A 26,583-nucleotide genomic window follows, 5' to 3' on the forward strand; every position below is an offset into this window, starting at 1 on the left:
GTCACAAATGTTAGAATTTCCATCTTTTTTATGGGTAAATAATATTCATTGTACATGTACACCACATCTTCTTTATCCTTTCATCTTCTCTTTCTTTCTTTTATACCTCACATCTGGTCTCAACAAATCTTGTCAACTTTATCTTTAGAATGTATCCAGAATCTGACCACTTGCCCCCAACTCTATTACTAATCACTTTGGTCCAAGCTGCCATTATCTCCTTCCTGGACTATTTTAATTGACTCCTAACTCATCTGCATGCCTCTGGCCTTGACGTGTGTATTCTCAACATGACAACTTGTGATCATTTTAGGATGGTAAATAAGACAGTCTTGGGCCTCTCCTCAAAGCAGACATGTCTCATAGCACTCAGAGAAAAACTAACATCCTGTGTTGACCTGATCCGTGTTACTTCTCTGACCTCATTTTCTGTTCCTTTTTCATCCTCTCACTTCTGTGCACGCTGGCTTCCTGCGTGTGCCTCAGGCACACCAGGCATATACCCCTGCCTTGGCGCCTTCAGACTTGTTCTGTCTGCCTGCAGTGGCTTTTCCTTAAATATTGGCATGGCTTCTTCACTTTCTTCCCCAGCAAAAGTCACCTTTTCAGTGAAGTTTGTCTTGCTCACTCTATCTAAATTTGTTGCTTTCACTATATAAATGCACACCTAATTCTTTACCTGCTTAATTTTCTCTGTAGCACACATCCTGTTGTATATTTTTCTAGTTTATATTGCTTATTGTCTGTCTCTCATGCTACAATGTATTTCATTGGATTTTGTCTGATATATCCCCAGGACTTAGAATTCTGGCTGGCACATCGCAGGCCCTTGGCTGAGTAGGTATTGAAATACTTGGAGGTGGGAGATAACTTCCAAATGGCTACTTGAAAAAAAATACCTGACTTTTTTATTGGGAGTTTTGTTATTTTCCTTTGTTTAACAACACAATACTCCTTCATGGTTTTTTTCCACGTGGATCTGTGAATTGTATTCATTTTATTATTGTAATGAAATTTACCTGGCACAGACCCTGAACTTCATTTTCTTTATCTTCTGTGAGACTTTTGGATATATTTACCGGATGTTTTGAGATATGATTATGTGTTAATTTCTTAATTAAATTTGACTGTCATTTTCCACTGTGCTTCCCCATTTCAGTGAATTCCATTCCCTAGCAGATACCAACACAGTGCACAAATAATACAAGTTCCAAAAGGCATTTGGATGGTGGGGATGCTTCGTAAGATCATGTGCATCCCATTATACTAACTTTTGAAAACCTCCTATGTACTAGGTGCTTTGTTAGATTTTAGAAATCCAAAGAGATAAACAGCCTCTACCTCCAGAAGCTCACATTTTAGAAGGGATTTGAAATAGATAAACCATTAATAAATAATGTGCTATGTATTATAGTAGAGAAAGCTACTAAGTACTCTGAGGTCACTAAAAAGTTTAACTTGAGTGAGGAGATAGGCAGGGAAAGCTTCAGCTGGAGATGACCTTGAAGCTATTTGTTGAGGAATAAGTAGGAATTTTCCAGGAGGACTGAGCAGAGAAGAAGGGAGTAAGAGTAAAGATGTGGGAGAGAAGAAAGAATTGACAGACATCTGCCATGTTTACCCAGTGTGCTGATCATTTTTCATAACCTCTCCTCAGAAATCATTTTGAGCATCCTATGATGTAGGTATCCACATTCCCATTTTACAGATGAGGAAATGGGCCCAGAGAGATCAGCTTAGGTAGACATTGAGTTGGAATTGGAGTTTGGGCCTGATTAACTTTAAAGCCCATGGATTATACATTCAGGGCTGAGGGGTGGGAAGATTGAAGAAGTTCATACTTGCTGTGTGGATGGAAAACATGAAGGCTTATGAAAAAAGTAAAAGTTTAGAACAGTAAGGGCAAAGAGGAATAGGGAATGGTATGAGTCAAGGATGAGGAAGATGATGATACTGAGCCGATTTGAAAGCCCAGCCACATCAGAAACTATAATTTTTAATGGTGCTATTTATTGCGAACGTAAGACTCTTCTCCAGCCAGCGTTAGCAGTCTCAGCAAGGGATTCTCCATGGTTAACTCTCCAGCCATTTTGAAACCAGTCAGTGATTTCATTGGGAATTTACTGTTTGTTGATTTCTGCTGTGCTGTTACACATATGCTTGGACATTTTAAAATCTAAAATATTCATGCATTGTGTATGGTCCAAGGGAATGCAGTGAAAACTACGTTTTTTGGCATTATTGACAAATATAAATTTGTCATGAATTTTTAAAACTTAATTACCAGTGGCCAATAACACATAAACTTGTTATATGCATGCGTATCATCTTTGTTTTCCATGGTGACCATGATGAGATTGTTAAAAACTGAATTTCCAAATTTGGTGTAAATAGAATTTTTCTGTTTTCCTTATATAGACCACTTTTCCCAACACTGGTCTGGACCAGTTGTAAAAGAATTGGTTGGTGGAATTTTTAACTGATTTGTAACTTTTTTAGTTCTTAGTTATTTACATGCACATTTTTATAGAACGATCAACTTGTTCTAAATATGTGCTAGTATAAAAAATGTGTCTAGGAATTTGTTTAGATCTTCTGCAGTCTTAGAAAATGTTAGCTACTTTTCTAAACATCTGAATCTTAAAGAAAATGTTTCAGAACTAAAACTTGCTGAAGACAGCCTTGTGGAGATTTAAAACAACAGCAGCAAAACCACCTTATACTGCGTCCACATTTACCATCGACTGTCTTCCCGCAAACGTATGACACCTCCAGCAGTTTTAGCTTAGGTCAGAGTACAGGTGCATACGTCTTTTGTTGGTTTTTTTTTTTTCCTTCTTTCTTTTTCTTTCTGTATCTTTCTTTTTCTTTCTACATCTTTCTTTTTAAATCACACTGCCTGATTTGTTTCTCAGCACGTATTCTAATTTTCCTAAGTCAAAGAAATAGTAACATTTCTCTAGTTTCTGTAAAATCACAGGTACAACGTGATGTCGGTCTAGTTGCATGAGCAATTACAGACATTTAACCTGGTTATTGCCTAGTTGGTAGCAAATGACAGAACTTGTGCTAACACTATGCCTCATTCTCCATTTTGCTTTCGAAATATCTTTTCAATGCCATTTTTGTTCTGTTACTGGCAATTTAGTTTTAAAGCATCATTGTTTAAAAAACATTTAAAATACAAACTGAAGCACATCGTTGTGCTTGACACTAGATCAAATGTGCTGTTGTGTATATAAAAGAAACAAAATGGATCCTGTTAGCCTGAGGATACAATACTGAGGTTTTAAGTAAATGTGAAATAGCGTAGTGATAAAGCATATGGGGAAATTTTTTTCAACAGTAGTAAAATAGAGAAGATGTTGATAGAATTCTCTGATATTTACACAATTATGCCAAACGAACCATGGGGTATTGTTTTGAAAAAGCCCCAGTATGCTTTTGATGTTATTTTGCTTTAAAGAATTAAAATCAAATAAAGGTATGGTCAAGAGTTCTTTGTGAACTATTTGCTCAGGTTTCAGACCGACTCTCCTGTAATTCCTGTTTTCGGTGTTTGCAATTGGTTACTTTTTTCTGTTTGGGTCTTTCACGTATGTGGAGCGTTGGGGCAACTTACTTGTGTCTGAGAGAAAAATACCTATGACTTTTTAGTGAATGAGAAACTATTAGGGAGTAGGTTAATATTTTTTTCTAAGAAATAAATAATACTCTTATTCTGGGCCAATTAAGTTTAAAGTTTTAACTTAATTGTTTATCTCTAACAGTCTTAGTACTTCCATAGGAAACTTTGAGAAGGACCTTTATTCTTATTTCAGAGTACAGTATCTGGTAGTGTATGAGGCATAATGGTTTTTAAAATTTCAAGTTGAGCTCAACTTCCAAATAATATATTTTATCAATTGTTTATGCTTAAAACATGTAAACTATTTGGGTTTTTTTTTTTTTTTTAGGGGGTAAGGTAATTAGGTGTTTGTTTATTTTAATGGCAGTACTGGGGAATTGAACCCAGGACCTCATGCAAACTAAGCATGGACTCGACCACCGAGCTATACCCTCCCTTCTATACTATTTTAATATTAAGCTACTTGAGAACAATTAAAGAGGTAAATCAGATACAACCTCCTTCCAATAAGAAATTTTAACTTCGACAAGAAATGCAGTTTTGATTAGCTATGCTAATACTCTGTCCATTTTCAGTGTGGATGAATAAGATTTGATTGTAAAATTTTTGGTTATTTTTTGAACATCCTTATTTGTTCCAGTGATCTGCCTAATTTGGGTTTGTTTTTGTTGTTTTTAAAGGTTGTAAGATTTTCTGTGTTTATCTTTCTATAAAGTTGATCTGTAGAAGTAGAGATTGATTCTGGCATCAACATTATTTTTCTTATTGTACTATTGTTGAATGAGTGAGAAATGAAATCTATATGGCAGGTCTTCTGATGTGCTCTAGGAGCTCAGAGTAAATGAAACACCCTTCTTGATTTCAGTGAGCATTTAGTTTTTATAGAGGTTCTCATGTTGGGGCTTGTGAACAGAGTGGCTTCAGGGAAACCCGTGCATTCCCTGAAATTATATACAAAAAAATTGTGGTGTGTATATGTGGATTTCTGGGGTGAGATCCATAGAGTTCATCAGATTTTTTAAATGTGGTTGATATCTAGGAGAACTTGAGACAGAACACATCTGGCCATAAATTAGTGCAATAAATACTGTGATAAGGATAAAGATAAAAATCTTTGGGAGATTAGCATAGACATCGGAGGTTCACCATGTTCGATGTTCTGTATAGAACCTCTTTGGTGTAAGCCTTTGCCTTGTGTCTCTCAAGCACAGTATAGTGACTGGTGTGTAGTAATGCTTGGATCAGTGAGGGTGCTCGTAGTAATGGATGGGTTTTTTGAACTTAGTTTAATGAAAGGACTATTTGCAGAGCTGTGGGCATGGTTTAAGGTGACCAAAAAGGGATGATAAATATCCCAGGGTCTAGCAACAATTGGAAATAGTTATCCATCCAGGCAAAAAGGCAAGAGAATGGGAACTATGCTCCAAAACCCAGTGAGAGCTGCAGGCGTGGAAGAGGAGCAGCTCAGTAGGAACTGTGGCCAGAGAAGCAGAGCAGGGAATAACTGCCATGTCTCTGTCTACTTCCACTCTTCCCTTCTGCTGATGCTTCCTGTTGGGAAAAATAGTCTCCCGTGCTCAGTCTTCAACCCTGCTTGACCATGGAGGAATGGGCGGGCCTTGGTCTTGGGACACTTCTTATCAAGAGCTGAGGAGCTCACACAGCCTGTGCTTTGTGGGATCATCTTTCCCTGTACCATGCATGCCCCCGGCTTTCAGTATTTCGGACTCCAGGGATAGTGTAGGGTACAGAGGGGGCGGGGTCCTTCTGCAGCACATGATGGGTGCTTGTGGGCTAATTTCCTTTTGTCAGCTGACTGCTGGGGGCATCCACTAGCCATAAGAGAAAGATGCACACAGTTGGAGCTGATCTTACTCTGTCTCTTCTCTATGTGAGTAGATCATTGTTCTGTCTAGTGCTTACTGTTGTGTTTTCCTTGGCAACTTTGATGCCAAGATGTAATGGGCAGAAATGTTGAGAGTCCTCCCCTGGGACTGGTAACCGGTGCATGGTGTTTTGTTCAACACTTCCTCTCATTGGCAAAACCCAACCAGAAACTAGAGGGCAAGTGAGGACTAGGTAATGTAGTCTTTAGAGATAAGGGGAAACAGGTACAGAGCAAGTCAGAGAAGGGTGGGAAATGAATCTGGAGGGACAGATGGAGAATAATCATCAAAGTGTGCAATACTTATTTGTTGAATTAAATTGAGTTTTTAATTGTTAAACATAGTTGATCCTTAATTTAGTAAGGTGAAAAGTGATCAAATGACTAATGGTTTGATATTTGTGATATAAATACCTTGGCATAATAATGAAGCAACTGTTTGTCTCTTCTTTATATATTTGAATAGTCCAAATAGTAAAAATGATATAACTATTATTAATCTATAAAAATGTGAAATTAAAATAACTCAACTTTTCAAGACATTTTTCAAATATGCATTTTTCAGAATGTGAAAATTTGGATTATTTAATCTATAAAAGACCAATTCATTTTCTAGGTCCTACCTCAAAAGTCACTTTTATGAATCTTCTTTTACTGGGACAAGTTTAAGGGTTTATGAAACATTGTTCATACTTCTGTTATACCACTTACATTCAGTAATAGCTAGTTATTTTTATTAATAGTATTAAAAGTGGTTCACATTTACTGCCTGTTTACTGTTTGCCAAGGCACTGTATAAGTCCTTTACGTGCATTATTACGTGTTATCTTCACAGTAGCCCTAGGAGTATAGGTGCTGTTGCTTGGTGCTTGGGATGCATCAGTGGATGGAACAATTCCACAAAGGCCAGAGATCTTTAAATTCTGGTATTAATATTTCTACACCATTTTGGTTTTGTGGTTGTTATTGTTAGTGTTCTCTGGTCACTCTTACAGTCAAGCACCTTTTCATGTGTTTATTAGCCATTTAGATTTTTTTTTCTGTGAAGTCCCTGACCTACTCTTTTGCCCATTTTCTGTTGGATTATCTGTCTTCTTCTTCTTCTTCCTTTTTCTTCTTCTCCTTTCTTCTCCTTCTTTCTTCTTCTTCACAGCAAAATTAAAGCCTTTATAAGAAAACAGTCCTTTGATGCTTTGTAGTCTAGTTGAACAGTTTAATGGTCTCCCATTCTGCTTGGCTGATTCAAGCAGAAGTGTTAAGAATAGGTCAGAGTCTGGATAGGCAAAGATAAATATTTCTAGTCAGATGAAAAAATAAACGATTTATAAGGAAGGAAGATAAATTCACACGTGAAACAGTTGAGTGTTTTAGTGGGACTGAGGATCCTGAAAGTGAACCAATGGAAGATAAGATTGGAAAATTCAAAAAACCCCAGGAACCTGTGCAAAAATAGACCTCAGCAGAACATCATCTTTAAATCAATACTTGTTTCCGTTCTGTTGGGGAGTAATTAAGTCTAGACAACCTGAAGGGAACCTCAAGGACGGTCTGCCGCTCTGGCAAGCCAGCTCTAGGCTTGTCCTCTTGCCAAGGAAGGAATCTTCTTTTACCGAGGTGGTTGTCCTAGCGTCGCTGCCTGGTGAGAAGGTCTGTCTTAGAACTGGAACTGAGAAGCCTAGATGGGGGGGTGGGTATAGCTCAAATGGTGGAGCACATGCTCAGCATGCACAAGGTCCTGGGTTCAATCCCAAGTACCTCCTCTAAAACTAAATAAACCTAGTTACCTCCTCCCCTCAAAAAAAAGAAAAAAGAAAGAATATTAAAAAAAAAAAAAAAAAAGCCTAGATGAACTTTCTTCATCTTGTCTATGAAGAGCTCTATTTCTAAGAGATAGGACCAGGTATTAAAGTTAGAGCATCTCCGTATAGTTGGTCTTTATGTCCTGATGTTTCTCATTATAGAGTCTTCCCTAGAAGATTTGAGGCTTTGATTTCCTAAGCCTTTATTCCCTTACAAAACTTGAAGACTGATGGCTGTGGGGCTTTTTGGTCTTACTATTCCTCTAGTCTCAGCCTTACAACTGCTGCACTGATGTGAAGTGAATCCATTCTGTTCCTTAGTGAGATTATTGTAGCTTTTTAAAAAATCTTTCCTGGATCCTACAGATTTACCTCTCTCGTCGCTAATCAGACAAAACACATTTCTATGGTGTCTCTCCTTAATTCTGATCCCATCAAAAATTAACTTGGCTGCAAGTGCCTGAAAACCGAAAGTAATAGTAGTAGTTTAGGAAGGCAGAATTTTACTTTTATCTCATGTAAATAGAGGCAGTCCACGGGTGCTGTGGCATCTCCGTGATCATCCAGGACAGTCTCTTTCGTCTCATTGTTCTTCCTTCTTTATCCGACATGGTGCTCCGGTATAATGTCTGCATTGCAGCCAGCGGGAAGGAGGAACCGTAAAGGAGAAGGACATTGCCTTGTCTCCTGAGAGATTTCTCAGAAGCTGCACACACCACTCTGCTTATAGCCTATAAACCAACACTTAGTAAACACAGCCATACCGAAGTCTAAGGAAGGCTTGGAAATAACACGTCTGGCTAAAAATAAGACTTTTTGATCCTTTAGAAGAAAGGAAGAATGGGTCTCAGGGGCAAACATTGATCTTTGCTACATAAAACCTTCTTCTGTTGTGACTTAAGTATTTTCCTGAGATGGTTAAGGAGAAAAGCATAGAATAATATGGACTATGGAACCAGTTTATCAGGATGAGCTCATAACTGCAGATTCTGAATTCTTGGCTCTTACTTTAAAATGTTTTCATTAGTCTAGAAAGGTAGAAATAAACTAGCCTTAAGTTGTTCATCACTTTTACTAATTTGGGGTAGTTTGGCTTCTTTTCTAAACATGGATATAATGTTTTATCAAATTTTTTTAATGTTTATGGGGGGTAATTAAGTTTATTTATTTATTTTTAACAGAGGTACTCTGGGAATTGAACCCAGGACCTCGTGCATGCTAGGCATACACTCTACCACTGCACTATACCCTCCCCTTGTTTTATCAAATTTTTAAATATAGCAGACCCCATTGAGCTTCACAAATGTAAAGGAGGAGAAAGTATTTGCCTTTTATCTTTATAGAAGATAAATACATTAAACCCACTATTAAGAAACCGATAGACACAACATTTTAAACTGACTATATACTTCAATAAAAATGTATTTTAAAAAGTCTATAGAAAACATTTTAGCAGTGGGTAAAATGAAAGCTCTTAGCTAGAATGAATTCAAATAAATGGAAATGAAATGAAATCTAGAATTATTTTAGTTCAAATAGCTGAAAATTAGCTGATACAGTGCACAGCAGATATAATCCCATAGACGCTGCAGATTTTTAAAAATTTTACAGAGCAGAGCTGGAGGAAAAGAGGAAAAAGTAGTATTAACATTATTATTCTCATTACTTAAAATGATTTACTTAAATACCTCAGTATGTAATACTGTAAGTAATAATAATTTTTTCCTCCACAGGCAAGAAGTTTGATAACTGTAGGTCTGGGTATTGCAGCTCTTGGATTTGCAGGTAAGATAAAGGATACAGATCAATAAATGCTGCAGGAGAAATATTTCCAAATAGCTTCGAAAGTGATTCATGAGAAGACTTCTGGTATTCTGAGGCTCAGTTTCAAGACATACCTCCTCCATCTTTACAACATTACAGTTACTGAACATCCGTTGGCATAGTGAAATCTAGATGAATTCTGTAGTGAAGAAAGTTAACGACAGAAAAGCTAGGAAAACTAGCCCCATAATAGTTGATCTTTCTGATACTTTTTTAGTTTGAACTATAGTGAACTATTAAAAAATAAAATCTTTAATATGAAGCAGAATAAGTGATAGGAGGCTTTTATTCTCCCATATATTTTTTCTTGCAGATAAAATTACACATTTTCTGAGCTGTCAGTTCTTTCTGATGAGCATAGTCATTCCCTATAGTATATTTATTACTTCATTTTTAATGTATTGGTGTAATTTCTTTGACAAACTCAGGTTAATTTTTTTACTGTGCAAATCACCTTTTTAGAAAGAATAGGTATAAAGATTTAAAGTAAAATTGCTATCTCTTCTAGTCATTAACTTACAGTTCTACATTGCATAGCTCTTCTCTAACTGTAAATCTGAAAGCATTTCCTTGTTGATAAAGATTTACATTTTTCCTTTAGCTTTTGTGTCTCTTTGGTTCCATGGATTTGGTCTTCTTAACTGGATCTTCTTTTTAGGAGGAGCCACATTCCACTGTGGTTCTATGGAGTTTAGTAGGATCCGATAGAAAAATGAGACATAAAAGATTTTGTTTTGTTTTGCATAGTATTTAACTTCCCACAACTCTCCTTTAAAGCACCTTACCTAAAAGAACTCTAAAATCAGGAAAGTCAGCGGTTCACATTCCTTCCCTTGGTCCTCGTACCATCAGTCTTGTGTCTCACACAACGTAACTATGGTTAACTATTTACTGAGGTTTCACGAGAAGAATGTCATATCTTAATAGGAATTCTGACAAACTTGCCCATAAACATAAAACAATTTTAGTATTAATGATTATAGCAGAATAGGCATAGTCATTTCAAATTCAAATGTAAGGTTTTTATTTGAAGTTAGAGAAAGATGTGCTTTTGCCAAGGTCTTCTTTCTAAAATGAAAATTGGTGTTTGTATTCTGTGCATACTACAGTGTTGCCAAATTTATTTTACTAACTAGAATATAAAGTAACAGTCAGATCTCTTCCAGGGTCAAATACAACTGAATAATAGAATTTAGGAGAAGTTACCCCTAGACTGTTGGAACTAGGTCTCCTTTATAAGTAAGGTAAATGTCCAGATGTCACTTCTTGAAGCCTTTAACTGCTTTTTCACATTGAGACTGCCTGATTGTGGTTTTGAAGGAATTTTGAGGTAATTTAAATGCTATATTTTATACTGGTATAGAGTCAAATGGAAGTTGATATCTATATGATAAGGGATTTAGATGAGTTAGGGTTTCAGCTTCATTAATTTTACTTTGTTTAATGTTTTCCTTGAGCTCAAGAGCTTTTTATCTTCTACCTGGATTGGCTACTTCACATCTTCCTATTTCTAGCATCCTGGTTTTCATTGTAACATTGTTTGTGTAAGAATAACTGTGTATTTAGACAGGTAACGTCTTACAGAAGAGCTTTGTAGTTGAACTTTCCCAGCAGAAATCTTGATTTGCAAATAATGTTATGATTAGAAATTGAAGTCGTAACTGGTTTTCCATCAAAGCTTTGGGAAAAGAGACACTAGTATTAGTAGATTTCTGATTAGGGTATAAAAGGTAAACCAGCCAGATAATGTTTTATTCTTGTTCTGTGCCCTCAAAACAATTTAGAACTTGTTTTGCTGTTGGTACCTAGTTGTCAAGACTCAGGGATTTTCTGTTTGTTTGTTTTTTAATGGAGGTACTGGGATTTGAACCCAGGACCTTGTACATGCTAAGTATGTGCTCTAGGCACTGAGCTATACCCTCCCCTCGACTCAGGGGAGTTTTGATTATGAGGATGCCTAAGAAAGGAAAGCATTAAAATAAAGTAAGTTTTTAGGAGAGTAGTCATCCTCAGTGAGAAATTGACAATAAACATTAAAAGTATTTCCTACATAATTGCTTTTTTATTTTAGAGGTAACTCCATAAAAATCACTCCTCTTTTGTATAGATCATAAACACTACTCATTTTCCATATATTTTAAAGTGATGATCATTGTGAAAAGCAATATAACTAATCATTTTAGATTCATGAGTATCTTTATATGTAAAGGACTTTATCTACAGTTTGTTGTGAAAAGAGAACTAGGATGTAATTTTTTGTGTGACCTGTAACATTGTATAGATGTGAGATTTTATACATAAGCTTTGAAATTTTCTAATTTTATAATTACAGACTAGAGCTTAATAAATTTAAAAGCTATGAGAATTATATTAAAATGAAGTCTGTCCTCCATTTAATAAGTTAGACATTTGAAAAAACTCAACTGACTTCTGGTAGATTTTGAAATAGTTGTTGAAGGAACATACATACTGTTAAGTAAACACTGTGGTGAGCACTTTGTAGATATTGGCTTTCATAATAGAAAGTATATTTGCTTTTATTCCTCTTGCTGTTTAGGTCGCTGTGCATTTCAGATCTGGAAACCTCTAGGACAAGTAATCGCAGAAACTGCAAAGAAGATTTCAACTCCTGTAAGTTAAAGATGGCTTTAGTTAGAAAGTTCATTTTGATTTTTATTTATATGCCATATTTGATAGTAATTAAGAAAAATGTTTTGGATTTTCCAGTGTTTCTATCATTGCCAAGTTTATCTACTTTATTGATTTAATTTCATTATAAGTTTCATGGTCATGTTATATTTATATCTAACTTTATTCCTGGTTTTGACTTCTAATTATTACATTCCTTTTAGTAGTATTACGTCAACTTTGAGGTAATTTATTTTCCTTGTTTAATTAGTATTCATTGATTCATTTAGTGATTGTCCTGTGCCAGGAGCTGAGCATAACTGCTGAACAAAACAGACATGGTCCTGAGGGAGCTTACCCAAGAGTTTATTTCATCTTGAAATATGAAACTCATGTCCTTATACCACCACTGGCCATCTCAAACATAAAATTATAAGATTCCAACCTTGAAATCCTATAGTGTTTATACACTCATCTACCAGCATTACAGCCACTCTACTGAGCTGAATGTAAGTGAAGAATGATAGTGGGTATCTAAAAGGCTACAGTGTGGTGAACTGTGGTTTGTGACCACTGGAGACCGTGTGAAGAAAACTCACATAAACATTGATTTCTGGGAAATAGAAGATCTGGGATAGATCAGCTTGGCTTGTGGCAGTTTGAGAGTGAATGACAAAGGCATTACAGGCTTGTAAGGCTTAGTTAGTCATGAACAATGACCACACTTTCAAAGGATGACATACTGACAGATAATTAAATTCAGGGTCAAAAGAACTGCAAGTGATTTTGCAGACCTATAGATGCATGTCTGTGATGAGAGGGAGCAAGTGTTTATTTTCTGTTTTTCTATTTATGTTTTATTTGGCTAAAGTATTAATAGATATTTAGCATCCATTCGGTGAATGTTCATTAAGCACCTACTACATATCAGACATCATTGTAGGGAGTGGAACATAGTCATGAACCAGACAAGGACACTGCCTTCTAGGAGCTTACATTTTAGTGAAGACTATTAACAAATAAGTAAGATATATAATATGTGGAAGTGTTGAATGTAGAAGTTTGCTTGTTTTTAGAAAAGGAAAACAGGGTAAGAGGTTGATTCTTTAACAGCAGAGAGGAGTCTATGAGATAGGTCAGGGAAGGCCTTTCTGAGAAGATGAGGGAGCAGATCACGTGAACATCTGAGAAGGCTTTCTAGGCAGTGGGAACACCACAGAGGTCCAGAGGTGGAAATGAATTTTGCAGCAAGAGTAACTCAAGTGGAGTATGTAAAAAGAATGGGGGTGGTTTGGGCCAGGTTACTTAGGGCCAAATAGACTACGATAAAGACTGCAGGTGTTACTTTAAGTATGATAGAAAGCCTTTGGAAGGTTTTTACCATGGGGGCAATGTGATTTCCATTTTAGATGATCACACCTGCTGCATAGAGTATAGGCTAGAATGAGCCAGGGGAGAGGCTGTAAAACCCGTGAAGCGGGTATTGAGATAGTCCGGGTAATAGGTGGTGGTAGCTTGAAATAGATTAGTGGGAATGGAAGTAATGACGTATATGTCTTGCTATATGTTTATGTATAGTAAATGGAGAGAATTTGAGAAATCATCTCTCTCCTGTTACGGTGACCTTCAGTAGGTATGTTTATACCATATATAGAAGACTCAAGCTTTGTAGAACTACGTTACTTAACATTGTAAAGGGAGAGAGAGCAAGGAACTAAGAAAATTTTCACTGTTCTGTGGAGGCTCACAGGAAAGGTAGAGTAGTTTAAGAGATTGTTGTGGGTGTCCTGAACCCAGCCCCTGCATTTCTTAAGGAGGGGAAAGTGTTGCATGCCCCCTCTCCCTCCCCTTTGTGGGCTTCAAGTTAAAGACAAGTGGCTTTTGATAAATCTGGCCTGTTTTCCACAAAGTACTCCTCTTGCAGTTTGCAGTGAAACACCTTAGACTATTTATATCATCATCATAATTATACCTCATTGAAGATAATGAGTTTTTAAAATAACTCTTTAAATATTGTTCCAGGGAAGTTGAGGAATGAAGCGTATGCATACTTTCTCTTGGCACTGATTCCAAAAAGTCTAATTCATAAACAGGACATAAACATTTGTATTTTGTAAGTATGTTCATTATTGAACGAAAAAGAGTTACTAACCAGTAGGACCTGTAATTTTATGACCATAAATCCCTGTCACTCAGAAGAGAATGTTCAAGGCTCAAGTTCCTATGGGTTCTCTTTTCATTTTTGCTTAAACTTTATTCTCTTGCTTTAAACTTCAGCATCATCTTGTTCTTAAATCTCATCTTTCTTGACTGGATAAAGAAGCTGTGGTATATTTATATAATGGAATACTACTTAGCCATAAAAAAGAATAAATAATGCCATTTGCAGCAACATGGATGGACCTGGAGATCGTCATTCTAAGTGAAGTAAGCCAGAAAGAGAAAGAAAAATACCATATGATGTCACTCATAAGTAGAACCTAAAAAAAGAAAAAAGAAGACACTGATGAACTCATCCACAAAACAGAAACAGACTCACAGACATAGTAAACAATCTTATGGTTACTGGAGGGTAGATGAGAACTATATTCAGTGTCTTGTAGTAATCTATAATGAAAAAGAATGTGAAAACAGATGTAAGTATGTCTATGTATGACTGAAACAGCATGCTGTACACCAGAAATTGACACATTATAATTGACTATACTTCAAAAAAAAAAAAACTCATCTTTCTTCCCCTAATTTTTCCCCCTTTTGCTGGAAGAGTAATTTTTTTCATAGAGCATGTATGGATGGTGAATGTTTTGAATTCTCTATTAAGTAATTTTTTTTTTGCTCTCATTGTTACCATGTAGCTGCTGGCTCCTTGGATTCTGGTAGAACCAGTATTTGTGCTTTTGGTTTTTAGTTTGGGATGATTTATGTTTGTGTGTGTGTTGTTTAGCTCTGGAATTTGGGGAGGGGGGAGTTCTCTTTACTACTGATGTTCTGAAATTTCACTGGAATTTTTAACCTTGGCTTATGTGAAAATTGTCTATCTTTTGTTCTGTAAGATTCTCTTGTATTTTTTCTTTATTTTTTCCTTCCAGTGTCTCTCTGCTCCTAGAATTCATGTAAGTGGTCTTTCTCAGCGGTTTGGTAGGTTTGCTCCAACCTTTTTTTTTTTTTCAACTTTTCTTTCTGGTGTAGGGTAGGAAAGGGGACTTCCTTCCTTCCTTCCCTCCTCCCTCCCACAGGCTCTGTGCTCATGGAGTTAGGAATGTTTCTCTCTCTGCTGTTCTGGTGTAATTAATTACCCTGATGTTATTTTTTTGTATTTGTTGACTCTGAATTTCATATTTTCTTCATTCTTTCTTCCGGTGGATTGGAGTTGCTGTGTTTTCTCTATGTGCAGTCTTACCTGTTTTCAATCTTCCAGGATTTCTTTAAACTTTCTGGTTTACTACTTGTCTCATTTCTTGTTTTCTAGGCCTATTATGGATTTTTCTTGTTTAAAATATCTCTTTTCTCATTTCAAAGGCACTTTAGAAAGCAAAAGGCTTTTATTATTCAGTCTACTGTTTTGAACCAGTACCCTTTTACTTGATTTCTTTAAGTATTAATGTATATTATTGATTCAGCTAATGTCTAATTACCCCTAATTTTTTTCCTAGGGGAAAAAAACCCAAGTCATTTATCTTCTTTTGAGGCTTTTATTTTTCTGTTTGTGAATTTGTCCTTTTACTTGAATACAAGTTTTTAAAATTGGATTTAAATTGTTTTATGGTTAAGTGAAATTCATGGAAATAACACTAATTAAAATCATCCTTCTGTGGCTCTATAAATCAAATAGATTATTGTACATAATTAAAGTTTATGGGAACTGTATTTCTTCTCAGGACAATGGAGTGATATATTTCTCAGGTTTTCTAGAGGGCTTTTTATGTTTCAAGTTATTGATTGCGTAAGTTAGCTAATGAAGACTTTCATTTAACTTGGTTCATTTCATATCTTCTTTAATGATATATAGCACTACAGCATTGAATATTTTAGGAGGAAAATTATTTTGATTTTTGTTGTTCATTTGTACCTTATAAATAGAATTATGAAGGATAATCATTTGCAAGATTCAGGTGTATTTCAAATAGACAGCAGAATAAATCCCACTGTTTCTTTTCTTGGAAGTTCTATTAGAAAAGTATAACCGTCTACTCCATCTGTTTGGTGATATAGTTGTTCCTTATTGTAAGCTCATTTTTGTGAATCTAAACATTTCCTTGACCCGCCGGTGTTGTCAGAAAGTGGTTCTGCATTGCTTTATGTCTGTATATCCTAATATGATGCAATAGTGGTATATTATTTGTAAGCTTCAAAAGGCCTTTTAGTTATACTTTATTGGGGGTGATAAGGAGTAGAGAGTTACAATTTTCTGCTTGTTTATGACATAGGTACTAATTTAGACAGAATAATATATTAAAATACTAACAAATTCTTTAAAAAATTATGTACTATAAAAGCCAACTTTCATATGAGTTTTTAAAATTTTTTATATATATTTTATTGATGTATAGTGAGTTTACAATGTTGTATCAATTTCTGGTGTACAGCATAATACTTCAGTCATATAGGAACATACATATATTCATTTTCATATTCTTTTTAACCATAGTTACTATAAGATATTGAATATAGTTCCCTGTGCTATATAGTATAAACTTGTTATTTTTTATATATCAGTTATCATATGAGTTTAGAAGGCATGATTTTCTCTGAAGTTACATGAGTAATTTTTTTTGTTTGTGTTCTCTGTCTACTTTGCTGTATGCAGCCCCCAAATATTAAATGTCTGTCCTCAAAATGATCTGGTTCCTTTGGAGGGATTGTGATGATTGTGTATGCAGAGATAGACTTACTTATAAGCAGGTATGAGCCTCATCCAGATGCTAGATTTTAAGTAACCTTTTTTTAGCTTCCTTTTCCACCTGGGAAAATCTGAAAATAAAAAATATGCTCAGATATAATACCTGCTTTTAGGGCTACTGAGCTTCGTGAATATAGTGGGAATGACAGTTCATGAAAAATCTTCCATTTGTGTTTATTATGCTGAAAAATTGAAATTTCAGAGCTTCCTAACATAGATAACTCATAGAAATACTATGGAGTGAGGTATGCATCTAGTAAAAATTTTGGTTGCCTGAGAGACATCTTAAAACCAGCTGTTCTTTTGTTAAATCTCTGTTCCTTTATATATATATTCCCCTATGTATCTCTTATTCCTTTATATATTCCCCTGTGTGGGGATGTGCTTGTGTATATATACACAATTTCTCCACTTTAGCTTGTGTACTTAAACAATTTGATTCCCTTCCTCCCTTCACAACTTGGAGGAGGGGACTGGTTTTTGTTTACTTACTAGATTGTTAATTACTTGAAATTTGAAATAGTACATCATATTCCTCACCAGACTGGTACATTGATAGATTAGCATCTATGTGATAAAGGACAGAACCTCACTCATCTCATTTGAAAAGTTTCTGGCACATAGTAGGTGCTGAAGTGTTGTTGAATGAATTAATAACTGCCAGAGAATTATTACCAATGGACATTTATAACGATCTATTCCAAGAAAACAGTTTATGTAAATGACCAGATCTGGCTCCCTGAGACTCATCTTTTAAGCTCTAATAATTTCTTTGCTTTATTTAATTTAGCTTTTTTTAATTGTACAAGTAACTGTTCATTGTCGAAAATTTAGAAAGTAAAAACAAACATAAGAAAGAAAAAAATTATTCATAATCCCACCACCCAAAAATAACATTTTGGTGTATGTACTTTCTCAGATTTTGTTTTATGAAAGCATACATTATTTGTTTTTCCTTACAAAAATAGTGGTTCACATTTTAGAAACATGTATACATTCAATCAAGTATTCATCTTTTTCCTTCTGCAAGTTGAGATCATGTATCCTATTCTAAGAACTCCTGAAAAGAGTTGTCTCTTTTTGCTGTTTCTCATTCCTTTACTCCTGCTCTCTCTCAGACTCACTCTGATCAAATCTTCACTCCCAGTCCCTTCAGCTCTTGTCAGTGTATTTGACTTTTGGCTAAATCCAGCAGTCAGTTCTCAGCTCTGGTCTGATTTGACCTATCGGAAGCATTTGAAACTATTTTTCACTTCCTCAATTTTGACATCCACTTTTCCTCCTCTCTCACTGCTGGGCCTTTGCAGTTTCCCATACTGATTCCTCTCCATTTCTGTGCCGCTCAGCATTGCAGCCTCTAGGTCTCAGTCTTTGGACTTCCCAGCTACACCGCCTCTTCCGGTGATCTTATTTAGCTTCATGGCTTTAAATACCAGCTGTTTGACATGGGACTCATGATTCTCAAATGTTATCTCCAGGCTGGACTTTCCTTCCTTTTAGATGCTTAATAGGCACTTGAAACTTAATGTAACCAAAACCAGTCTCCTGATATTTGTTTCCCACAACAAATAACCGCCCCTTCTCTAAGAAGTTGGCAGTTTAGGCCAGAAACCTGGCAGTCACCTGCAGTTTAAGTTCTCTGGAACAGAGTAAGACAAAGATCAGCAAGCTGTTAGTTTATTAGGGAGTGCCCTTAGGATCAACAGCTCCAGAAGGCGAGAGAAAGAAGGATGGGGGATAATTTAGGCTGCAGTGTAGTCTTCTTTTTTTTTTAAGAATTCATATTTATTTTTATATGTATATTTTTATTGAAGTATAGTCAGTTTACAGTGTGTCAGTTTTCAGTGTACAGCACAATGCTTCAGTCATATATGAACATAGGTATATTCGTTTTCATATTCTTTTTCACCATAAGTTACTGCAAGATATTGAATATAGTTCCCTGTGCTATACAGGATAAATGTGCTTATCTATTTTATATATGGTAGTTAGTATCTGCAGATTTCGAATTCCCATTTATCCCACTCCCTTCCCACCCCTGGTAACCGTAAGTTTGTTTTCTATGTCTGTGAGTCTGTTTCTGTTTTGTAGACAAGTTCCTTTGTCTTTTTTTTTTTTAGATTCCACATAAAAGTGATATCATGGTATTGTTCTTTCTGGCTTACTTCACTTAGAATGACACTCTCCAGGTCCATCCATGTTGCTGCAAATGGCATTATTTTATTCTTTTTAATGGCTGAGTAGTATTCCATTGTAGAAATATACTACAGCTTCTTTATCCAGTCATCTGTCAATGAACATTTAGATTGTTTCCATGTCTTGGCTATTGTAGATAGTGCTGCTGTGAACATTGGGGTGTGTGTATCCTTTTAAATTAAGGTTCCCTCTGGATATATGCCCAGGAGTAGGATTGTTGGATCATATGGTAAGTCTGTTTTTATAAGTCTGTTTTAGTCTTTTGAGGAATCTCCATACTGTTTTCCACAGTGGCTGCACCAAACTACATTCCCACCAGCAGTGTAGGAGGGTGGTTCCCTTTCTCCACACCCTCTCCAGCATTTATCATTTTTGGACTTAACATTTGCAAAAGATGAGACTAACAAGGGCTTAATTTCCAGGATATACAACCTAATAAAAAAACAAACAACCCAATCCAAAAATGGGCAGAAGACCCAAACAAGCAATTCTCCATTGAAAACATACGAATGGCCAATAGGCACATGAAAAAATGCTAAATATCACCAATTATCAGAGAAATGCAAATCAAAACTACAAATGAGGTATCACCTCACACCAGTCAGAATGGCCATCATTCAAAAGTCCACAAATGTCAAATGCAATGTAGTCTCGACAAAGGCCTGAGCAGCCCCCTGGGAGCTCTGAAGCGTGGGTGGGTCATTGTGGTTGTCCCAAGTTGGGGCAAGAGGCCACAAAACTAAATAACATCACCTGGGAAGTAACTATAGACAAGAAGTGCTAGGACTGAGTCCTAGAGAACTGTAATGGTTCTTCCCCCACATCAGCTAGGCGTTAGCTGGAGACTGCCCTGCGAAGGGGCGTGAGCTTGATGTTCTTCAGCCAAGGCAGTTCCTGGAGTTTGACTGCTGAGCGCTGCCTGCCAACAGCAGCCCAGTGTCTTGAGGAGTAAGCACCTCACTTCGAAGGAGAATTTGTACAATGTGTAACAGTGCTTACTGCACCGTCTTTAATTCCCTATTTCTCATATCCCATATTCAATCCAAGCAAGTGTTTTTTCTGCTTTCAAAATACATCCAGAATGTGACAACTCACCTCCTCCTCTGCTACCACATTGGTCCATACCTCCATCATCTCTCACCTAGATTATGTTGTGTCTTCCCAACTGGTCTCCTACCTCCACGCTGTACCTGTCTTTCTGTTCTTCACAGGGCAGTTGACATAATCCTTTTAAAGCCAAGTCGGATTCTCTTACTTGAGGGCTCTGGCTTCTACCACTGAGGATAAAATCCTAAGTCATTTCCATTGCTTCCCAGGCCTTCCAGGGTCTGGCCCCAGGAACCTTTCTCTTCCCACTCTCCTCCTTGCTCAGGCCTCTCCAGCCACACTGACCTTTCAGTCCAGTCTTCCCATCTCTGCTGGCCTGCCTGTCTGCTATTCTGGTGTCCTCCCTACTTTTCAGTTTTTCTTCTTCTTTGTCAGCCAGTCTCAGGTTAAAACAACGTCTGTCATATCAACAGTAAATGACTTGGTCAAGGTTATCCAATGAGAAAATGACTCTAGAGCTTCAGAAAATGTTCAGGCCTTCTGCTTCTACTTATCTCTTTTATTCTTTCAGAGTAGAAAAATTGATGTATTTGAAAGTGAAAAAAAATTGTTACCATTTTGTAAGTGATCACCTTGGTCATAATTTCTTGTAAAGAATTATTGTTTAGTGCTGCCCCTCCCCACACCCCAGAATTTCAAGTTGACTTCTAGTAAAATGCATTAGTCTTACTGCAGCTGTGTGATGGGATTGAGGTCATGCCACCTCATACGTGAAACTAATTATTTCTTGCTCTTTCGTTCCTGTACAGAGCTTTTCATCCTACTATAAAGGAGGATTTGAACAGAAAATGAGTAGACGAGAAGCTAGTCTTATTTTGGGTGTAAGGTAGGTGTACTGCATAAGTATTATTTTGTTTTATGGCTGAGTTTGTCTTGAAAAAGCAAAAAATGTGAGAGTAAAGTTATCCTTGTATTTTAAATTACAAATAGGAGGCAGAGGAGAAAATATCAAATTTTTATATTTTAAAACCTCAAATCTAAGAGAATATCCTACTCCCCTTAAAAAAATCAGGCATCATTGTGATGTGCTTTTATCCCTTAATAAGGAGCTATTATATTTGAAGTCTCAATGCAATTATCGAAATATCCCTTATTGTGATGCTGAATTCTTTCTGGATTGAGTTGTATAATTTGATGTATCATATTTTTAATTATAATATGGGATCTGTTTCACAGTTCTTTTCTAGTTCCAAAATTTTACATGTAGCATATTTTATTATACTTGTTCACCTTAGTATTCATTTATTTTTCAACTTCGGACAGTGTAGGAGAAAGTTAATGATTTTGTGTGATTGATGTATGATATCATTTAACACTTAAAGTTAAGAAAACGTACCCTCCCATAGATTTAGCAGTATTTATATTTGTTTACCTTATGTTCCTCTAGAGCCCACCCAAATTTTAGAGCAATATGTTACCTACAACAAATCTTATGGTGATTTAGTCAACGTAATTAAGCAGAACAGATCATAAAGACCTCATTGACATAATTTTTTAATCTGTTGTAGATTAGCAGATTTTTAAGATCAAAACATTTTATTATTTCTTATGACCAATCAAGAAGAACAAGAAAGTGACCAGGGGAGGAACAGCTCAACGTAGCTTGGTGCTTCATTTAAATATAAGAAGCAATGAGCTCTCTCACGGAGAATACAAAAAAGGAAATGATTTTAAGCAGGTGAACCAAATTAGGAGATTAGCCATATTGCTAACTATTCCTTGCTTTAACATTATTCAGAATGGCATTGTTATTTTTTTGAACTTTTATTGGGCCTCCACATTATCTCATTCATAGACCTAAAATGTGACTATGAAGTACATTATAAAACCAAGCACAACGGTTTTTTAGAGTATCATTTAATATCATCCAGGGTACTTCTGTTTTTAGGACGGGTAACTAGGAGTTGACTTAAGATACATGATTATAAAGTTTTATCCCATTGAACTGGAAGCTGTGCAAAATTTCACAAGGAAAATTGATTGGCTAACAGCATAGCCTTTGATTACAAGTGAATCTGGGTACAAATACCACTTTTACATCTATTAGTGGCATGTCCTTAGTTTCATTACTTGTAAAATGGAGATGATATTAGCTTCTACTGCATAGAGTTGTTGTGAAGATTAACACATATGAAACTTTTAACATAAACATAGCACCTAGTTACTACTCATTAAATATCAGCTAAGCAAACAGATTCTCATCCTGAGTCTGTCGCTGAGGCACTGGTCAGGTTATTTTCAGCTTTTCTGCACTTTAGCATCTTCATTTTTGATTTGGAATGAATGATATTTTGCCTTGCTGGAAGATGGTAAAATGATACGAGAGATGCCTTTTTATCAAAGTGCCCACCAGATAACATGTGCCGAATAAATGTTGGCTCCACTCTCTTCGCATTTCCATCATGAATGCAGAAGCTAATATTTGCCCATAACACATTAAATAGACAGGTACAATTTATTTGCTTTTCTCTAGCCCTTTCTTTCTGTCAGACAGTGTTGATTTTGAGAAGATTCTTCAAGCTGTGAATGCATTTCTGTGGTCAATGAGTCCAAATGATTTAGACTATATAACAAGTAGATAAAGACAAGGCAAATGGAGCTGACTCTGTTGATACCCTATTTAAGAACAGAAAAATTCTCTATGCTACTAGATGGCTATATATTTATTCTTACATATTGCATAAAGCCTGAAATATTTTACTGAACTGCCCAGGAAAACTATTACTATATCTGGTATTTTCTGAAATGATACACACATTTGTGTTTTTCAGACTTCCGCAAAACTTCTGTGGAACTCTGTTTAAACTAAATGTTATTCTATAGACTAGTTGTAAAAAAAAGAAAGAAAAGAAAGAAACTAAAACTGCTCCATTTGCTTCAGGATCAGGAAATACCGTTCCGTTCCACACACCCCACTCCTCTACTCCCAGTCACATACATTCCAGGGAGCAGTTTGAAATCCCTGATCTAGGCAAAATGGTATTTAAGGTTACATTTTCAGTTCATGGTGAAACTGTCTATACTGGAGATACATCAGAGCTACATCTAATTTTTACACTTTGTTTAAGAACTAGGATTCTCCCGTCTTGTTTAATCTTTACAAGACCAGTGTCAAGGAGCTTATTTCCTGTATTTTCTTCTAGGAGTTTTAAGATTTCAGGTCTTACATCTAAGTCTTTAACCCATTTTGAGTTAATTTTGGTGTATGATATAAGATAGGGGTCCAGTATCATTCCTTTGCATATGACTGTCCAGATTTCCTTTTCCCAATAAACACCATTTATTGAAGAGACTATCCTTCCCCTCATTGTATATTCTTTGCCCCTTTGTTGTAAATTAGTTGACCGTACATGCATGGGTTTATTTCTGGGCTCTGTCCCATAATATCAATCTATGTGTCTGTTGTTAATGCCAATACATACTGTTTGATTACTAGAGCATTGTAATACAGTTTGAAATCAGGAAGTTTGTCTCCAGCTTTATTCTTCTTTCTCAAGATTGCTTTGGCTATTCAAGGATCATTTGTGGTTCCATACAAATTTTAGTATTTTTTTTGTTCTGTTTCTGTGAAAATGCCATTGGAGTTTTGATATAGGCTGCATTGAATCTGTATTTTGCTTTGGGTAGTATGGACATTTTATTTACTTCTTCCAATCATTGAACGCAGAATGTCTTTCCATTTATTTGTGTCTTCCTTAGTTTCTTTCATCAGTGTCTTCTGGTTTTCAGTGTACAGGTCCTTGGTTAAATTTATTCCTGGCTATTTTATTCCTTTTGATATAATTGTAAATGGGATTGTTTTCTTGATTTCTCTTTCTGAGAGTTTGTTATTAGTATATAGAAACACAATAGATTTTTGTACATTGATTTTTATATCCTGCAACTTTACTGAGTTTGTTGATTAGTTCTAACAGTCTTTTGGTGGAGTCTTTAGAGTTTTTTTTATATGTAACATCATGTCATCTGCAAATAGTGACAGGTTTACTTGATTCTTCCTTTATGATTTGGATGCCTTTTATTTCTTTTTCTTGACTGATTGCTCTGACTAGGACTTGGGATACTATGTTGAATAAAAGTAGCGAGAGTGGGCAACTCTGGCATGTTGCTGATCTTAGTGGAGAAGTTTCCAGCTTTTCATCATTGAGTATGTTAGCTGTGGACTTTTCATATATGGTCTTTATTATGTTGAGGCCTATTCCCTCTACACCAACTTTGTTGAGAGTCTTTATCATTAATGGATATTGAATTTTGTCAAATGCTTCTTCTGTGTCTATTGAGATGACCATGTGCTTTTTATCCTTCATTTTGTTACTGTGGTGTATCATATTGATTGATTTTCAGATGTTGAGTCATCCTTGCATTCCTGGAATAAATCCCACTTGATCATGATGTATGATCCCTTTAATGTATTGTTGAACTTGGTCTGGTAATATTTGTTGAGGATTTTTGCATTTGTGATCATCAGGGATATTGGTTTGTATTTTTCTTTTCTTGTAGTGTCCATGTCTGGTTTTTGGTATCGGGGTAATGCTAGCCTCATCAAATGCGTTTGGAAGTGTTTCCTCCCTCTTCTATTTTTTGGAAGAGTTTGAGGATTTGTATTAATTATTCTTTAAATGTCTGATTGAATTTAGTGAAGACATCTGGTCCTGGACTTTTCTTTGCTGGAAGTTTTTTGATTGCTCATTCAGTCTCATTAGTAGTAATTGGTCTGTTTAGATTTTCTATTTCTTCAAGTTTAGTCTTGGTAGGTGGTTTGTTTCTGGGAATTTATCCAGATCTAGGTTGTTCAATTTGTTGTTATATAATACAGTTCACAATAGTCTCTCATCCTTTGTATTTCGGTGATATCAGTTGTAATCTCTCCTTTTTCATTTTTTATTTTACTTGAGTCTTCTGTTTTCTTGGTGAGTCTAGCTAATGGTTCATCTGTTTTGTTTACATTTGCAAAAAAAAGGGCTCTTAGTTTCTTTGATCTTTTATTTTATCTTTTTAGTCTCTATTTCATTTATTTTCACTGTGATCTTTATTATTTTACTTTGGTTATTTTGGGCTTAGTTTGTTTTCTTTTTATACTTCACTGAAGTGTAAAGTTAGGTTGTTTATTGCTATAAACTTTCCTCTTAGAACTGCTTTAGCTGCATCCTGTAAGTTTTGGTATGTTCATTTGTGTCAAGATATTTTTTGATTTCTCTTCTGATTTTCCCTTTGACTTAAGAATTACTTATTATTGAAGACTATTTTGTATGCTTATGCAGCAGTTGATAGTGCATTTTAGCATGCTTGACGATCTGTTATTTAGCCCCAGGAGATTAGAAGTAGCAAGTAACAGGCAAGGAGCAGCTAGAGACTAGAACACTGGCAGAACTGAGGATTGCATACTGACAGTGTTCAAAACAAAAGAACTTAAACGGATAGCATTTTATGCCCCTTTAATAGAAGGGCAAGCAAACCTCTGCAGACCTTGAGAGTTTCTTTGCACTCAATTGATACTTATAATAATGCTTTTGAGTCATTCAAAAAATGCTAAATTAGATTATTTGTACTCCATTTTTTAAAGGTAGGAAATACATAATACATTTTTATAAGCATCCTTTATGTTCATAATGAATAACTACTATTCCTTGAACACTAACTGTGTGCTAGATCATGCTAATCTTTTTACTTTTATTGTCTAACTTATCCTTAAAATAATCCTGGGAGGTATGCTCTGTTTTGTAATGTCTGTTTTACATATGAGAGAATTATATAAGCAAGACACAGTTTTATAGACAATGAATGAAGTTTTTAAACCTGTCTGAATATCTCTAAAAGTACCTGCTTTTAGCCACTACAGTGTGGTTCGTCCATGCAGATTAAATCATTTTGAGTTACACAGCCACCACCATGTACTTTGAGTCAGCTACTATTATTTCTGTTTGAGGCCTAGAAAAGTTAGGTAGCTTAAATAATCTAGTATAAATATTAACTAGCAATATGAGTATATTGCCGTTGTTAGTGTTAATTCCTTTTCTTTACCTGAAAAATGTACTAAAGGGAAGCTTTTCCATTATTGGATAAATTAAGTTTTACAGGAATAATTTGTGGTTTATTTAACTTTCTTCTTTAATTTTTGTTTAGACCATAGGCTCTAACAGCCAGCCTTTTCCCATAGGTTTCTCACACAGCTAAATAAATTATGAGCTATGAAGGGTTTTGAGATGCTCTGTTGAAAAATAATAATATTGAAAGCTAACTATGACGAAACGTTGGTATACATCATGCACTGTTCAAGCACTTTGTCATCATTAGCTAATTTAATCCTTATAATTGCTCTGTGAGGAATATATTATTCCTAGCCCTGTTTTATAATGAGGAAGCTAAGGCATAGAGATGGTAAAAAAAATTTGACCAAGGCTCCCCATCCTACATGGCAATGCTGGGATTAAAATCCTGCAGTCTGGTAGCTCTACAGTTCAAACACCTGTTTGTTATATATGCTCCCTTCCCTCGACCCCCCAGGTAGCTTGAAGCATAATTTTCTAACTCACAGTAATAGTCTTCAGACTATGGTTCCCCTATCCTACCTATTGTGTCTGTTTTTTTTTAATTGAGAATAAAGACTGAGATTAAAAGG

The 26,583-nt window shown here is 35.7% G+C and overlaps 1 protein-coding gene across 4 annotated transcripts in view; it reads left to right on the forward strand.

The window, feature by feature from the left end:
- DNAJC15 (DnaJ heat shock protein family (Hsp40) member C15) overlaps positions 1-26,583 on the forward strand; it is a 76,123-nt gene that overhangs the window by 32,949 nt on the left and 16,591 nt on the right. For all 4 annotated transcript variants that reach the window (XM_064493130.1, XM_064493131.1, XM_031466050.2 and 1 more), the window contains 3 exons: positions 9,046-9,097; positions 11,694-11,767; positions 20,717-20,793. In XM_064493130.1, coding sequence (XP_064349200.1) covers positions 9,046-9,097; positions 11,694-11,767; positions 20,717-20,793 — 203 coding nt within the window. The remainder of the gene's footprint in view (positions 1-9,045; positions 9,098-11,693; positions 11,768-20,716; positions 20,794-26,583) is intronic.

This window comes from Camelus dromedarius, chromosome 13, assembly GCF_036321535.1.
Source record: "Camelus dromedarius isolate mCamDro1 chromosome 13, mCamDro1.pat, whole genome shotgun sequence".
Taxonomy (NCBI): Eukaryota; Metazoa; Chordata; class Mammalia; order Artiodactyla; family Camelidae; genus Camelus; species Camelus dromedarius.